The 17532-nt window shown below is 48.0% G+C and overlaps 1 protein-coding gene across 3 annotated transcripts in view; it reads left to right on the top strand.

The window, feature by feature from the left end:
• NDNF (neuron derived neurotrophic factor) overlaps positions 1 to 17001 on the top strand; it is a 40233-nt gene extending 23232 nt beyond the window's left edge. For all 3 annotated transcript variants that reach the window (XM_066233933.1, XM_066233925.1, XM_066233934.1), the window contains 3 exons: positions 5261 to 5449; positions 13262 to 13386; positions 14959 to 17001. In XM_066233933.1, coding sequence (XP_066090030.1) covers positions 5262 to 5449; positions 13262 to 13386; positions 14959 to 16352 — 1707 coding nt within the window. In that variant the 5' untranslated portion in view covers position 5261 and the 3' untranslated portion in view covers positions 16353 to 17001. The remainder of the gene's footprint in view (positions 1 to 5260; positions 5450 to 13261; positions 13387 to 14958) is intronic.
• Positions 17002 to 17532: the final 531 nt, after the last annotated feature.

Genomic DNA, 17532 nt, shown 5'->3' on the forward strand with positions numbered 1-17532 from the left:
TTTATTCTGGGGAGGCAAGGCTGGTACAATATTCGTAAATCAATCAATGTGATTCATCACATAAACAAAAAGAAGGAGAAAAACCATATGATAATTTCAATAGATGCAGAAAAAGCATTTGATAAAATCCAGCACCCATTCATGATCAAAACTCTCAGCAAAGTGGGAATATAGGGAACATACCTCAACATGATAAAAGCCATCTATGAGAAACCCACAGCCAACATCATACTCAATGGGCAAAAATTAAAAGCAATACCCTTAAGATCAGGAACAAGGCAGGGGTGCCCCCTTTCACCACTCTTATTTAACATAGTCCTGGAATTCCTAGCCACAGCAATTAGACAAGAAGAAGAAATAAAGAGCATTCAAGTTGGAAAAGAAGAGGTAAAACTATCATTATTTGCAGATGATATGATATTGTATATAGAAAACCCTATCCTCCTCCTACCCCTCCCTCTCCTTCCTTGCCCCCTCCCCACCCTCCACCCCACCCCCTGTTACCATCACACTCTTGTCCATATCTCAGCTATAAGAAATGATGACATCGAATCATTTACAATAACAAGGATGGACCTTGAAAACATTATACAGAGTGAAATAAGTAAATCAGGAAAAACTAAGAACTATATGAACCCATGCATAGATGGGACATAAAAATGAGACTCAGAGACATGGACAAGAGTGAATCAAATTTTTTGTTGGTGAGCTATGTTCAATGCTTTTTTTAAAATACATTTTGTTTAAAAAATTTGCTTGTAAACTGATCAAATTGAATAAAATGATTAACTTTCTCTAACAATGGACAGCGTTTCCCCCCCAACAATAAATGAATGCGATTCGGTAACATTTTGCAAGCTATATACAGGATGTCTGTAAAGTCACAGTGCACTTTTGACTGGTCATAGGAAAGCAACAAAAGACGATAGAAATGTGAAATCTGCACCAAATAAAAGGAAAACCCTCCCAGTTTCTGTAGGATGATGTGGCAGCATGTGCGCATGCGCAGATGATGATGTAACACCGTGTATACAGCGGAGCAGCCCACTGCCATGACAGTGAATATGTGGATGGTACAGAAGAAAGTTCAGTATGTTCTGTGGCTCGCTAAATTCGAATCTGTGACCAGAGTGCAATGTGAATATCGGTGCATTTATAACGAAGCACCACCACATAGGAATAACATTACTCGGTGGGATAAGCAGTTGAGGGAAACCGGCAGTTTGGTGGAGAAACCCCGTTCTGGTAGGCCATCAGTCAGTGATGAGTCTGTAGAGGCTATACGGGACAGCTACCTAAGGAGCCCTAAAAAATCTGTGCATGAGCCCACATCGAACTGCACTGAATAGGTATGAAACTGGGAGGGTTTTCCTTTTATTTGGTGCAGATTTCACATTTCTATCATTTTTTGTTGCTTTCCTGTGACCGGTCAAAAGTGCACCATGACTTTATGGACACACTGTATAATCCTATAGGATGTAAAATCCTGTGTATTAGGATTACGCTAGTTTTTTTGAGATTTATTGAAAAGTGATTGTTTCATATCATTGTGTAAGTTTAAGACATGCAGCATGAGGGTGTGACTGACATAGATTGGGAATTGGTTACCACGGTAGGTTCAGCTAACACCCATCTTCTCAGAGAGGTACCCTAAAAAGAGAATAGAGAAGAAAGGAAAAAAAGGAATACTCATTTTTAAAGCTTCTCTGGGGAGTGTCCGCTGTGCCCACAATCGATGTGACAGCTAAAATGGTTTAAATTGTTTCAGAAACAGTAAGTGTGAATTGATAGCATTTTTAGCTGGGGACATCTGATGTTTGGCATAAAGAAAGCAAACGCAAAGTCAGGTCGGTTCCCTACGGGTGGTCATCTAAATAAAAATGTCGATCCGAGCCAGTCAAGTCAATGAGCTAGTCAAAAAAAATTAATAAATACTGGCGTCAGGAATGGTGACGATTTGAGATTTTTCCCTGCTTGCAAGCCAACAAGTTTGCCCACCATCCTTTCCTGGCAACAGGGCACGAGACTCCTGGGTCAGAGAAAACAGACTGTCATTTGGAACAACAGCAGAATCCAGTCTCATCATCGTCTCCTACTGGCTCCCTGACCCTCGGGTGCCCACGGAATGATGCACAAAGGGCCAGGTGGCACTGGCCCATTGGTGGGCTTTAAGGAGAGGCACCCTGAGCCCAGGGAACCTGGACCTTTTATAATGGGCAGTGATCTCGCCTGCTGTTTGCTCCAGACGCTTTATCTTCTGAAGCTGTTTGCTACACAGACATCCTTGCAAACATCATCCTGCACAAAGGCAGTCCGTTCTTCTGCTCCTGGGAGAAGCAGAATCTAGCACCCAGACCCCGGGAAGCTTTCTCAGCTCCTCCTCTGTGTAATCTGTTTTCATCTGCTGTCATCACCGTACTCAGTTATTTTAAAAGGCTAGCTGATGAAGGTTTATCTAGATATAGTCATCCTATTTACCATATTTTTAAAGTCACTTATGATAAAGACTTGATAGTTCTCACGTCATAATCTGTTGACTCTGAGGTCTTACCTGCCCATCTGCCTTAATTGGACCATTCTGGAAGGGAGAGAGAGGGTAGTGCCTGCCTCGCAGGGTCGTTGCTAAGAGTCACACGAGACGATATTGTCAGACGACCACCTGGCATGCAGCAGGTACACAACACAGTTTGTTGATGTTGTTGTTCTTCACTCAAAGTTCATCTCATAAAGAGCTGATTGAATAAAGAGCAGCAAAGGCTGCTGGGAAATTTCCCACCCATTAGAACTAGCTAGCTCTCTAATTCTGGGGCTGACCTACGTAACCCAGATATCCTGGGGCACGAGGCAGCTTGTCCTGCTCGCTTATACAGTGATGCTGTGCACCTGGCAGCTCTAGGGGTCAGCATGGGCCTAACGAGGCCGGGCTGCTCGTGAGTGGTTCTCGGGTGTTTCCCACTCAGGCGGTGCCGTGTTGGCTCCAGTTCCTCATCAGTGTTGAAAGCCAGATTCTAACCATTTCTAAAGAAATGGAGGTCATTGTCCAGCCTCCTCTGCTCTCAGGAGGCCAGGTTTCAGGGATGCTATTCCCGAGTACACCGGATATGTTCTGTCACGCTGAAAGGATGTGTATTTCTTCACGGAGGTGGGGTGCCACATTCTGTTCTGATTGGGGGGGCATCTGAGGGGAAGAATTGGGGGCTGGGAGTGGAGATTCATACAGTTTACTTCCTCTCTGTTTCAGGTAAGTTCACTGAGTTTTTATTTTATCCCATCCAGACATTTTTTATAGATGTCACCCTTGTCTGCTGGTCATCCCTCACGTGAGCTCCACTGCCCATCACGGCTTCCTTCCCTTGGGTTTCACCTTGACCCTCGTCTGGATAGCTGAGGGTCAGATGATTTGAAGATATTTAAGGAGGCCTGGTCTTATTCCTGACCTACCAACTCGTTGAGCAGGAAGATCAGTATTAGTTGGATCGCCATGTGTTTTCAGAGTTTAGGGATCATCTATCCAAATCTTTGGGGGAATTGAGGTCCAGAGTGGTTTACTGATTGCCTACCTAAGAGGACGGATGCAGGTAGGAGCTGAAATCAACAAGCCAATCTTTCTAGCTGTCCATCATGTTTGCATTCAATTACAAGACAGCTGGGGAAGAAGGTAGGGCTATGAGAGCCCTCCGTAAGGTATCAGGGCTCTCTTTGAGAGAGGATTGTAGCAGAGGACCATTTGGCCTCTGCCGTCAGACCCACCTGGGTGGATGTGTTTCCTCTGCGTCCTTGTTTCTGTATGAGAATAGAGCCCACTTTTTCACAGGGTCGTCGGGAGGACAAAATGCAATAGCGCTGGTAGTGAGCTTAGCTGCCCTGTCTTGGCCATGAGAATAACTCTCAATCACCGCAGAGATTTCTGTATGGAAAACTTTGGAACATGTGGTGGGAAAAAAAATAGGGAAAAGAAATTCAATGAACGTTTTGAGCAAGCTCTTACTGTGCAAAAGCTACTTCTCACACATCATAAAAAAGAAAAGTTTGTTCCCTTCAAAAGTTATTTCAGTTGTGTGGATTTATTTTCAGGAGCCCTCAAAGGAAGATAAAAGCACAGACGAAGGATGGGTGAAGTGAGGTGGCCTCAGAATTGTAGCGAGGGCTGTTTAGAAATAAAACTGGCTTCCCCTTCATCGCAAATTATTGCCGATGTTTGACGTTCTATTTCAAGTGCTTCAATGTGAAAACACGGGGTCTTCTTAGGGCTTGAGCTCCCTGATGTGTCAGAGAAATAAGGTAACTCGTTTCTAGACGCAGTTCTTCCTGTGAGGAAAAGGCACCCATTCCTCAGAGGAAGCAGAGCCTTTCACTAGCACTGGGCGTGGAAAGAACCTGCCTATATGAGGCTTCCTATTGGGGACACTGAGACAGTTGATGTTGGTGTTCTTGACAATATACCGACAGCCACGTGCAGTAGACGGTGATCCGTAATGACTTCTAGGATCTGTGATGACAGTCCGTGACAAAGGCCAAGATGTAAGTCATGGACAATAGATAGCCCAGCTATGCAACTATTGTCCGTTGGTCTCAGTCGGTCTGAGAGGGAGCCTCTGAGCCCCCTCTCTCTAAGCATGGTGTCGCAGAGTCTGGTCATCTGTAACAATTAGCCACCAGCAAGTACCAGTCACTCACATTGTGATTTTGGACCAGCTTGTTTTGAGCTACTAGAAAAGTTCAACCTTCTACATCTCCAGAAATCTCTGATGTATGAAAATCTGAGTTCAGAAGTGAGACTACTGTTGTACACGTATGATGCATAGTCGGTGTTTGAGGAAGAAAGAGAACGGTTGTGCGGTGGTTCCTCCCTGGCCCCCGGCCGGTCTCTGTGACTCACATCACGGCTCAGACTCTGAGACGTTGGTACACAGGTACCTATAGTGACCGCATCGGCTTCTGCCATTACAAAGTGGTGGGGCTGGGGTCCCTTTCTGAACACCCAGGGCGGTCAGTGCACCAGGAGTCCTTTTGCTTCCAAGTCTTCTGCCTGCTTGAAGTAAGGAAGTGAATTCATGATCAGTGCCATGGTCAACATTGAAAAAATAGTAATAATGACCCAGTCAGGCTGTTCTCAGGATGGTGTGCACGGTCCAGAGGACCTAGGAGAGCGCTCACCCGCCGTCAGAACTAAAACGGCATGACCCTTCCGGAAGACGCGAGGCTGACCTGGAAGACGGGCGGCTGACTGATGCGGCATGCTTCCCTTCCTGTCCCCCAGGATGGCGCCTCTGCGCTGGTGGCTGCTGTGCCTGCTGCTCCCGCTTGGCTCGCAGGCCCAGAAATTCCCCACCCGCGACGAGGAGCTCTTCCAGATGCAGATCCGGGACAAGACGTTCTTCCACGACTCCTCGGTGATTCCGGATGGAGCCGAGATCAGCAGCTTCCTCTTCAGAGACACGCCAAAAAGGTATTCTCCCTACAGCTCTTGCTCTCTTTGCTGGGTTTATTTATTTATTTATTTATTTATTTAAATTGAATTGACTAGGGTACGGGCGTAGGTGTGAAACTTAATAGAACACCTGCTCACTGCATCGTGTGCCCATCACCCCAAGCAAAGGCTCTTCCGTCCTCATGTGTACCCCCACTTTGCCGGCCTCCCTGCCCCCTCAATTTCCCCCTCTGGCCGTCACCACATTGTTGTCTGTGTCTCCGTGCTAGTGTGTGTGTGTGTGTGTATGTATATATTTTATTTTTGCTCAATCCCTTCACCTTCTATCATCCAGTCCCCCAACCGCCCTCCCCTCTGACAGCTGTCCATCTGTCCCCTCTGTCCACGCCTCTGTTTCGGTTTTGTTCCTCCGTTTCATGCGTTCATTAGATTCCACATATAAGTGAAATCAATTGGCACTTGCCTTCCTCTGATGGTTTATTTCAAGTAGCATAATAACCCCCAGGTGCACCGACGCTGTGGCAAGAGGTAACATTTCCTCTTTATGGCCAAGTAGCATTCCAGGGTGTAAATGCTCCACAGCACTTTAATCCACTTGTCCACTGATGGGCCCCTGGGCTGTTTCCAGATCTTAGTTGTTGTAAATAACGCTGCATTGAACTCGGAGGCACATGCATTCTTTCGAATCAGTGTGTCAAGTGTCCGAGGGTGGATTCCCAGAAGTGGGATGGCTGGGTCAAAAGGCAGTTTTATTCTTAATTGTTTTTGAGGAGATGCCATGCTGCTTCCCACAGTGACTGCACCAGTCACCATTCCCGCCAGCGGTGCAGGAGGGCTCCCTCTGTCCCACACTCTCTCCAGCACTTTCTGTTTGCTATTTACTAATGATAGGCATTCTGGCAGGTGTGAGGTTATACATCATTGTGGCTATAATTTACATCCTGTATCCCATCCTCTATCAATGAGCTCATCAAGGATGCCTTCGTAAGAGAAAGTCACCTTCTGCACTGAGCTTTGATCCTCTGTATAGTGACCCTCTGGGTAGCATTGTCTGTTTTCTCTTGGTGGGGGGGGGAAGCAGTGGTAGGGCCCCTCCTAATCCTTGCCTAGAGGCTTTGTGGTCCTTGTTTACTGTGACCTTTTGGGTGGAAGGGACGATTTTTGCAATTCTTATATTTTGGAATGACTACTTTCTTTTCTTTAGGACAGAGAGGGAAATTTCTAAGAAGGGCTCTCTAGGATTAAAATGAAATCGAATACAAATGATTTGTCAGAGGGTTGGCATTGAGTTGTATAAGAGATAATATTTCTCTGACCACTATGATCAGATTCTGAAAGAATCACATCCACACAGCAATACAAACTGACACTGTTCATTTACCTTCATGCCAACATCAACAGACTGGGCTCACGTGGCACTTCTAAATGTTTTGACCTTTAAAAATTACATATAGGTTATATAACTGAATACATATGTGTGTATCTCTCATCTAAACTAACTATGTTTAAAGTTACTTTGCAGTACCCAAACCCCTCTCAACTGGATTTCAAAAACAATTTCTCTTTTAAATCTGCTAAATTCTTACTGGACACATTTGCTTTTCTTATTATTTTGTCTCTTGAAATTTTTGAGTGGATCACAATTTTTCTTTTTCTTTTCTTTTTTTTTTAAGTGAGAGGAGGGGAGATGATGAGACAGACTCCTGCATCTGCCCCGACTCGGATTCACCTGGCAACCCCTGTCAAGGGCCAATGCTCAAATTAACCAAGCTATTTTTAATGCCTGGGGTCGACACGAACCAACTGAGACACTGGCTGTGAGAGTGGAAAAGAAAGAGAAGGGAAAGAGAGAGGGGAAGAGAAGCAGATGGTCGCTTCTCCTATGTGCCCTGACCGGGAATTGAATCCGGGACATCCATACTCCAAGCTGACGCTCTGCCACTGAGCCAGTCGGCCAGGGCCACAATTTTTCTTTAAAAATGATCTTGATTTCCCAAATGCACCTGTGTGCTGCTCTGCAGGGTTCTTTAAATAGAGCTTTCCGCATTATTTTCTCATGTCAGGAGTCCGTGTTTAGACATGATCTTCCAGTCTCTTAACATTAAATAAGTTTTGGTTCTAAGAGTTATCTTAAAAATTAGGTTACATATCTTTCCTCTAAAACAACAGGTTGACTCTTGCAAGACATTTACTTTTATGTTATTTTTAAATTTAACTTACTGGGGTGACAATGGTTAATAAAATTAAATAAGTTTCTGGTGTACAATCCTATAATACATCGTCTGTATGTTGTATTGTGTGTTCCCCACCCCAAGTCAAGTCTCCTTCCATCATCACCATTTACACGTTCCTTCCCTCTCCCACCTCCCCCACCCACCTCCCCTCTGGTCATCACCACGCTGTCTTGTCAGTGTCTGTGTATTACAAGGTGTTTAAAACTGAGCACATTCTCTCCTCCTTTGGTTTTTATTCCTTTCCTTTGTTTGATCTTTCTGTCTTTTTTCCTCCCACAAGTAATAACCAAAGGCTTTGATATTTCAATTCGGGTGAAATGTTAACTCACACTAGTTCGCTAAAGAGTTGCGGTCTGCAGTTCATTGTTGATACCACAACTAAAGACGAAATGCCCAGGCTGGGTAGCTCCATTGGTTAGAGCAGGGGTCCCCAAACTTTTTACACAGGGGGCCAGTTTACTGTCCCTCAGACTGTTGGAAGGCCAGATATTAAAAAAAGAACTATGAACAAATCCCTATGCAGACTGCATATATCTTATTTTAAAGTAAAAAAAACAAAACAGGAACAAATACAATATTTAAAATAAAGAACAAGTAAATTTAAATCAATAAACTGACCAGTATTTCAATGGGAACTATGCTCCTCTCACTGACCACCAATGAAAGAGGTGCCCCTTCTGAAAGTGCGGCGGGGGCCAGATAAATGGCCTCAGGGGGCCACATGTGGCCCGCGGGCTGTAGTTTGGGGACCCCTGGGTTACAGCATTATCCCCATATACCAAGGTTGTGGGTTCGATCCTCGGTCAGGGCACATACAAGAGTCAACCAATGAATGTATAAATAAGTGGAACAAAAAATTGATGCTCCTCTCTCTCTCCCCCTTCCTCTCTCTCTTGAATATCGATCATTTAAAAAAAAAAGATTAAAAAAATAAAGATGAAATTCCAGAAAACGTTGAGCAGCAACAAATATCAAAGGACAACAAATTCATGAATTTCTGTTTATGCATAAATTCCAAAGCCTAAGCAGCTCGTGGCGTGTTTATCCCTCTGCGCTCAGCAGTACAGTTTACGGAATGTGGTCATCCTGTGCCATCTCCCTCCCTGACCGGTCAACACCCGCGGCATGTCAATCACATCCAGTCCTGTCTGACTGTGCTTTCTGCCACGGATCCTTTGTGCACGGTGGACCATAAATGCCCGTCAAATTGTTATAGTTTATTCAAATTATCCTTTCATCCCTAATCATAAGTGCTTCCCTATGAGAACGTTGACTAGAGGGGACTCCCGCTGTTTTGCATGGGGGACGATTACCTTGTGGATTACCTTGTGGAACGCACGCCTCGCTGCTTTCGTTTGTTATCAGTCTCCGATGGCTTGCTTGCGTTTGAGTTGCGGAGGTACACAGTTGCTGACTTTGAAAAACAAGCCGCTTTCTTATCTGAAATGGGAACGGAAGGTTAATAGCCGCTCTTGCACATTGGTCTCTGCTTCAGAGTGGTCGGGGCATGCTACCCACACAAAAAAACAAACAAAAAATGAAAAAAAAATTTGCATAGTTTGTTGCTTACACGATGCCAAACAAATTATTTTATCATAGCTATTTATTTGTAATATAAATAAGCCCGGCTGGCTGTGTTTATGTGGTTAATATCTCCACGCACCCCGGCCGGAGCGACAGAAATCTGCTGTCCTACATAGGAGATGAATAGAAAACCAAGCTATCTGACACCATCCGTGGGGATGCCTGCAGTGCATAATGTTTCCATCCAGTAAACAAATCTGTCCTCTGGTTAGTTTGTCTGGATGATCCTCTGACTTGACTGGTGTGAGCAAGCTGTTCTGCTGCTATGGGGCCTCCACATTGTCCTCTCGTGGCCCTATCCCCACCCCCCATCTCCTGATACATTGTTGAATACAGGGTGTGGGGTGATACACGTATCTCCATTCATATTTGTATCTGCAGATGGAAACAGACTCCAGGGTTCCATAACCTCAGGCTACAACTAGAAGGTTGGTGTGAAGATTTTTGGGTTTCAATTATTATTTTTTTAATGGTTTAAAAAAAATTTTTTTTTTGATTGATTTTAGAGAGTTGGAGAGAGGAAAGGAGAGAAAAAGAGAGAGAAGGAAGCATTCATTTGTTGTTCCACTTAGCTGTACATTCATTGGTCGCTTCCCATACGTGCCCTGACCTGGGATCGAACCTGCAACCTTGGCATTTCAGGATGATGCTCTGAGCGACTGAACTAATGGGCCAGGCGCACCCAGTTATTTATTTATTTTTTTAGTAGTACCTTCATTAAAAATAAAGTGTTTTTCAAGTACCTCTTGCATGCAGAAATCTGTGCTGAATGCTGGGAATACTGTCACATGGGACAGGAACCCCACCTGGGCCCTTGTGGAGAAATGACGTTAATCAAATAATAATATAAATATGTTGTCACTAATAGTAATTAGTGCCCAAAGTGAGAAGGGACAGGGCTCTCCAAGGGCGTGACTCCCGGAATGAGGAGTCAGAACAGGCATCGCTGAAGAAGTGACGTGGACATGTATCTGCAAGGGCAAAGGCTGCATGTCAGGAGGAGTCAACAGGGTCGCAGTGTCTCGGAGACAGAAACTGGAGGTGCTCTTTGTGGTTGGCACACAGAAGGCATAGTGGCATGACTGTCGGGGGGTGGGGGCGGAGTCGGGGCCCCACCATAGAGGAGATGTGAGAAAGGGCTTTTCCCCAAAAGCTAAACTCCTAAACTTACTCATTGATTCATTCAAAAAATATTAGGAGTTCTTTGCATCTCTCCAGTCTTCATCAGCGAACCGAACGTCCGGCCCTTGGTTGCTTTTGTTCTAATTGTGAAAGATGGAAAAATACAAGTCAGCACAGACCTATAGAGCCCGTCAGGCAGTGTGACACGTGCTTTGAGGAAAAGTGAAGACGCAGCCCCTGGCCGGGTTCCTCGGATGGTTAGAGCGTCGTCCCGACACGCCAAGGTGGCGGTTCCGTCCCTGGTCAGGGCACACGCAAGACTCAGCCAGGGAATGCATCCATGAGTGGACCAGCAAATCGGTGTTTCTCTCTCTCTCTCTCTCTCTCTCTCTCTCTCCCTCCCTCCCTCCCTCCCTCCCTCCCTCCCTCCCTCCCTCAAAATAAATAAGTAAATGAAAATTTAGAAAGGAAGTAGAGTAAAACAGCATCCAGAATAGGAAGGTGATACTTTGAATGGGGGGTCAGGGTAGGTCTCCGTGAAGAGGGCGCCTGAGTAGGGAGTGGAGACGGGACTGAACCTCACGGCCGGTGCCGGGGCAGGGGGGAGCCGCTCGGGTGTGTGACCAGCACCTGCGGAGGAGGCCCTGGTTCCAGGTGTGCCATGGACGCTCCCAGGGCATCAGGGAGGGGAGAGCGGGAGGGGATGAATTGAGAGATCTGGTTGGTGACCCAAATCATCGCCAGCCCTGTGGCTATTACTCCCCATTAAACACAAGATGCTGTTGGAGAGTTAGGAGACAGGGTGGTGGTATGTGCTGACCTAGGTGTGCCAGGACCACTATGCCCCCCACCCCAAAGGGGGCAGATAAACTATACAGGGTCCAAGGGGAGCAAGGGGGGCAGTCACAGGCTCTGGCAATGCCCAGGCGAAAAGTAAGAGTGGCTTGGATCAGAGGGCAGCAGGGGAAGTGGGGTAGATGGTGGGTTCCGGGTATATTTTAAAGGGAGAGCTGACCACGTTGGCCTCTTCAGCGAATGTGAAGTGGGAGAGAAAGAAGTCAGCAACGACTCTATGGTGTTTGTCCTGAGCAGGAATTTTGGGGTGTCATTTACAGGGCAGAGACAGACGGCAGGGAGGCTGACTAGTGGGGCAAAGATCAGACGTTTGGGTTCGATACCTTAAGTGTTCATTCTCAGTAATGTCTCCATTGAAGATGCCTATCCAACAGCCTCTGCAGTTGAGGTCAGAGTTCAGGCCGACCCTTTAGGTTGGGGAGCTGCTGACATCCTTCCTCTCTTCCGTAAATCTCTTCCTGTTCTTCCCTTCCCCTCTCCGAGGAAGATCGTGGCCTTCCTCTCTGATGGAAGCTCCGCATTCCAGCTCCTTCCCATCTTTTCCTTTCTTAATTAAACTCTCCTTTATTTCCGGAAGTCCGCGAACCTGTTCAACATATTCAAGTAGCTCTCAGCTGAAAAACAAAACGATTTCTCAACCCTGTCTTATTGTAGCCATGACCGTGGGATACTTCCCATTCGTGTAAGTTGTATTTTTCCAAAGCCTGCAGATGAACCTCACTTCACCTTCTCTTCATGAGACCATTTACCCCACCGGACCTGCTTTTGAATGTGCTCCGACTGGCTTCCCAATGGCCAAGGCAAGAGACTCTTGATTTTTTTTTTCCTCTGTATTTCTGACTCAGGGGTGAGCATGGGTAGAGAGGCAGGGTGACACAGGCCTCTGGGATGTCCCCCGGGTGACACAGAGCGTAGCAGGTGAGAAGGAGCCACAGACGGAGTGGGAGACTCCCCCCTTTGGGGGGAGGAGAGTGTTGGGGTGAATACGGAGAGAACACAGAGGGAAGGGGTGACTGGGAGGTGCCATCTGCAGGAGGTAAAGCCCACGTGAGCTTTGCCATGGAGCCAGGGAGCAGCTCTGGGCTTGCTGGGACCGAGGCCATTGGCTCCTCTGTGCAAGATTCTAGGCTTTGCTGGAAGATTAAATCAAACCATCCAAGGCATTCAGAGGAAGAACAGATAGCATTGTTGGAGTTAGGCAATCTTTTTATCCTCTTAAAAAGTCTCTTGAGGTGTCGTTTAAAAAAGAAAAAATCAGGAGAAGGCATAGAGCCGTATGTGTTGGTTCTTATTTTAATTTGTTTTTTAACGTCGTTAGGTTATTCAGTTCAACAGAAAATCTTAGTGGTAAGAGAAATGTGTTTTGCCACTGAGTGAAACACAGTGATCTTTACTTTTAAAAAATATTTCTCAAGTGTTGATGAGAGACCTCTATCCAAAAAAAAAGAAAAAACCAAATAAAGAACGAGGACTAGAAAAGCCGTAAAAAAAATAGTCACTACGGTGAGAACGTGAAGATGGTGGTATCCTGCTGGAGACCCACGTGCATTTCAGGGGTACGTTCTCCGCAAGGGATCTTGTGAAATAGTTGGTGACTTTTGTCAGAGTGCCTGCCCTTGGGGTCCCTTACACATCTGTGGCCCAGTTTACGGAAAACATAATCCCCATAGGTCAGTGTACCTGTAAATTCCTCTCGGTTGTGGCTCACTTGGCCATGACAGGGCCTGTGTTAAGTAACACCCCGGCATAGCTAAGTGTTGATTCTTCACTCAAATCACACCCACACAGGACATGGTTTTCTTTAGTTTGCTTGTTTTATTGTTTCCCACTGTGCTGTTGGTGACCTGGTTGCAGAGCTTTGGACTGTGAGGACTTCTCACAGTTGACGCAGGAGGTATCACACACTCTTTGTGTCATGTAGCCAGTCTCGTTCTCCGTGAACTGGATAGATAGGAAAGCACGTGACTTTCCCGATGAGTCTTGCCCGGCGTGTCAGAAGGAGTCGCCAGGTCTGAGTGGGTCCACGTCCCCACAGGTTCTTCTTCGTGGTGGAAGAGGACAACACGCCGCTGTCTGTGACCATAACCCCCTGTGACACGCCCCTGGAGTGGAAGCTGAGCCTGCAGGAGCTGCCCGAGGAGGCCAGCGGGGAGGGCTCAGGTGAGCTGTGTGCTAGGGCCCGGGGGACGGGGGTAAGGGGCAGACCTCTGTGTGGATGGCTGATGGCTGGTGCACGGGGGGAGTTGGCGAGTTTGCCGCGGAGACGAGGGAGCCGGGGATGGCAGGGGAGGACAGGGATCCTGGTCGGGTGGAAGGCCGGGAGAGGCAGGCGTGGGCACTGAAGGACGGAGGAAGGGCTTCGGTTTGGACTTGCCTCCCTGGCTGTGAGTTGGCCGTCCTGCCTGAACTTGGGAAGCGTCACTGCGGGCTTCCCAGAACTGTGATGTCTGGTTCTACCCTCTGATATATATGGCCCTGGGCTGGTCTCGACTTTGGGACTGAGGTTCTGAACTGCAGTCAAGGTTAAGAACCTTTCTGCTCTCTGGGGAATAAAGGGTGGAAACAAGGAAAGAAGCCAAAGGGCGCTTAGCACCCCAAGTCTAGGGGCTGTGTGTGGGGCCAGGCATTTAGAGACGGTGGCGATGAGGGAGAGCAAATAGCAGGACGCAAGGAAGGGACAGGGTCTGCATGAGGCCCTGGGACGCTGCTGCTGCCGGTGACAAGGCCGGTGCAGGGCGAAGGCTTTGGAGATCAGAGGATGCTGTCCTCGCAGTGAGTGACCTGGGCTCGTTGTGATTGGGAAGATTGACAGCGTGTCTGGGGAGTGATGAAGCTCCTGGTTGAGGTCCTTTATCCCCCCCTGCCCACCTGCAGGGGTGAGCTGGGAAAAGTGGAGTCCCACTCAGCCACCCAGCCCTTTCCCAGGCCCCCTAAACTCACCTGCGCACTGATCTCTGGGTGACAGTGAGATTCCCAGTAACAAAAGATGGAAAGAATGTGTATCCAGTCCGCTCCCTCCATTATCCTGGACACGTATTCCATCGGTAGAAAGTGGGGTGCCCTTGTCGGTGCTTTCCATCGTGGGTTTGAAGGAGATCGTCCAGTCCTACCCGCTGAGTGAGCTAGGGGAATGGCTGGCCGTTGGCGAGCATGCCGGCAGGAGGAGTTCATCTCTGAAAGGACGGCAGTTCTCGACCTAAACTTTCCACTTCCTCGGACTCCCTCCAGGAGGAATCATCTGCAATCAGACCTTGACACCTGTAAAACACAGCACCGTTGGTCACGGTCAGAATTGAGCCACCAGTGTTATTTTTATGCTGCAGTCCTAAGTGAGAGGAACAGGATTCACAACAGAGGTTTGTCTAGCTCACCTCTGTGCACGGGAAAGAACGTTGCAACGTGACAAAGAAAAGTGAGAGTGAGTAACATCAACTCTGTCAAAATGGTGTCAAAAAAGAAAAAACAACCAAAAAGGAAAGACTGGATGGTGAGAAACAAAAAAATCTTCCTAGAGGGCTGTCTCTCTGCACCACGAACACAGGTGGTTCTTCTTGTAGCTTATTCCCGGTGCCCTGGTGTCCTGCCAGGAGCCAGCGTTGTGCCCACAGAGGAGGAGCAGGCGGCAGTCTGGGCAGGCAGGCCGCTTGAGGTGGCCACGCCCCTTCCCACCTCTCCCCCCCACCCTGCCCCCGCCATGCCCTCACGCGCTGCCTCTGCGTTTCTGTCTTGCAGGTGAGCCCGAGCCTCTGGAGCGGCAGAAGCAGCAGGTCACAGAGGAGGAAGGCACGGAGCTGTTCTCCTACAAGGGCAATGACGTGGAGTCCTTCCTGTCCTCCAGCTCACCCTCCGGGCTGTACCAGCTGGAGCTCCTGTCCACAGAGAAGGACACGCACTTCCAGGTCTACGCCACCACCACGCCAGAGTCGGACCAGCCCTACCCAGAGTTGCCGTACGACCCCCGGGTGGACATCACTGCCCTGGGCCGCACCACGGTCACCCTGGCCTGGAAGCCGAGCCCCACGGCCTCACTGCTGAAGCAGCCTGTCCATTACTGCGTGGTCCTCAACCGGCAGCACAACTTCAAGAGCCTCTGTGCGGCCGAGGCCGGCCTGAGCCTGGACGACACCTTCATGACTGCGCCGAAGCCCGGCCTGGACTTCAGCCCCTTCGACTTCGCCCACTTCGGATTCCCCGTGGAGACCTTGGGCCAGGGACGCAGCCTCTTGGTCAAGCCGTCCCCCAAACTGGGCCGCCAGGCATCCTCGCGGCCCAAGGCTGACATCCAGAAGATCTGCATCGGGAACAAGAACATCTTCACCATCTCGGACCTGAAGCCTGACACGCAGTACTACTTTGACGTCTTCGTGGTCAACAGCCGCAGCAACACGAGCACGGCCTATGTGGGCACCTTCGCCCGGACCAAGGAGGAGGCCAAGCAGAAGACGATGGAGCTGAAGGACGGGAAGGTGACGGACGTCTTCGTGAAGAGGAAGGGGACGAAGTTCCTGCGGTTTGCCCCTGTCTCCTCGCACCAGAAGGTTACCTTCTTTGTCCACTCCTGCCTGGACGCTGTGCAGATCCAGGTGCGGAGGGACGGCCAGCTGCTCCTGTCCCAGAGTGTGGAAGGCGTCCGGCAGTTTCTGCTCAGAGGAAAGCCCAAAGCCAAGTACCTCATCCGGCTGAAAGGCAGCAGGAAGGGTGCGTCTTTGCTGAAGGTCCTGACCAGCACGCGGCCCAGCAAGCAAGCCTTCCCCGCCCTCCCTGAAGACACGCGCATCAAAGCCTTTGACAGGCTCCGCACCTGCTCGTCGGCCACCGTGGCCTGGCTGGGCACTCAGGAGAGGAACAAGTTTTGCATCTACAAGAAGGAGGTGGATGACCACTACAGTGAAGAGCAGAAGAGGAGAGAACAGAACCAGTGCCTGGGACCGGACACGAGGAAGAAGTCGGAGAAGGTCCTGTGCAAGTATTTCCACAGTCAGAACCTGCAGAAAGCCGTGACCACGGAAACAATCCAAGGGCTGCAGCCCGGGAGAGCCTACCTGCTGGACGTCTATGTCATCGGACACGGGGGACACTCGGTAAAGTACCAGAGCAAAGTTGTGAAAACCAGGAAGTTCTGCTAGGGACCTGGCGGAGAGCCCGACTACGCAGAACTCCTGGGGAGACGAGAGCCCCTCCAATGACAGCCTGGGTGCGCCCGCCGCGGAGGGAAGCCCAGAGCCCGTGCAGGTACTGTGGGGGGAAGGGCGTCTGCGCCTGTTTGGGGATGTCGGTGTGAGCCGTTGTTGGGGGATACTTGTTCTCTGTGCCACTGTGGTGCTGAGGGTACTGATGTCACCGACAGGGGACATCTTGGAGGAGCGGTCATCCCTTGCTTCGACCACTGCATGAACTGCTTCTAAATTATTTTATTATCTAAAAATGAAGCTATGCCATTTGTTGCACATACCCACAAAATGCAAATCATCCCTCTCTATAGATGCTAGGATATATATATATATATTATATATGTAAATTATTTTATAAAGTCTTGTTTTAAATGTCAAATGTGTCTATGATCGTAAACTATTCAGTTCTTTTCCTGTGAAAAGTACAGATCTAATCTAAGTATATGAAGTGGACAGCCCTCTAGATGGTTATATTGTAAATTCTTATCTGTGTTGAGTAAAATGTTTAAATGCTGTATGTATGTATCACATGTACAAAGTTGGCACATTATATTCCTGTACATAAAATTAAAGATATTAGATTATATACTGCCCACTTTCCCAAGCAGCTGTCTTGGTGTAGTCCATTAATATGCTGTCCCCCCAACTGTGCCTTTATGTACATTGGCACTGGAACTGGCCCTGTTTTAAATAGTTAAAAGACATGCCGCGTCCCTCTGAAGTTACTGTGGCATTAGAGACAGTTATTACAGTTTGTATTTTGACATTAAACCGTTCGCTGTTGTGAGAATTGAGAAGGAGCCATGATCTTGCTTTAACAGAACGGGACAAGCCAAACACTGGCGCTCCGTGCCTGTTCAACAAGGCGTTCTTACCAACCTAAACTACATTCCCTCTCTTTAAAAAAAAATAAGCATCTGTTTACAAAATTGGGATCATTTCAAGTATATTCCATCTGGACTGTAATTAGCAATGAGGAGACAACAGAAGCTGCTGTTTTGTAATATTGACAGCCTGATACTTTTAACTTTGATTTGTTATGGATTTTTTTTTAAAGTAATTTAGGTGGGAGATAAAACTGAGGCCAAGAAGAACAGAGACCGTGTCTCAACAGCTCTGAAGGAAGGGTGGTCTT

This window comes from Saccopteryx bilineata, chromosome 1 (assembly GCF_036850765.1).
Source record: "Saccopteryx bilineata isolate mSacBil1 chromosome 1, mSacBil1_pri_phased_curated, whole genome shotgun sequence".
NCBI classification, from domain to species: Eukaryota; Metazoa; Chordata; class Mammalia; order Chiroptera; family Emballonuridae; genus Saccopteryx; species Saccopteryx bilineata.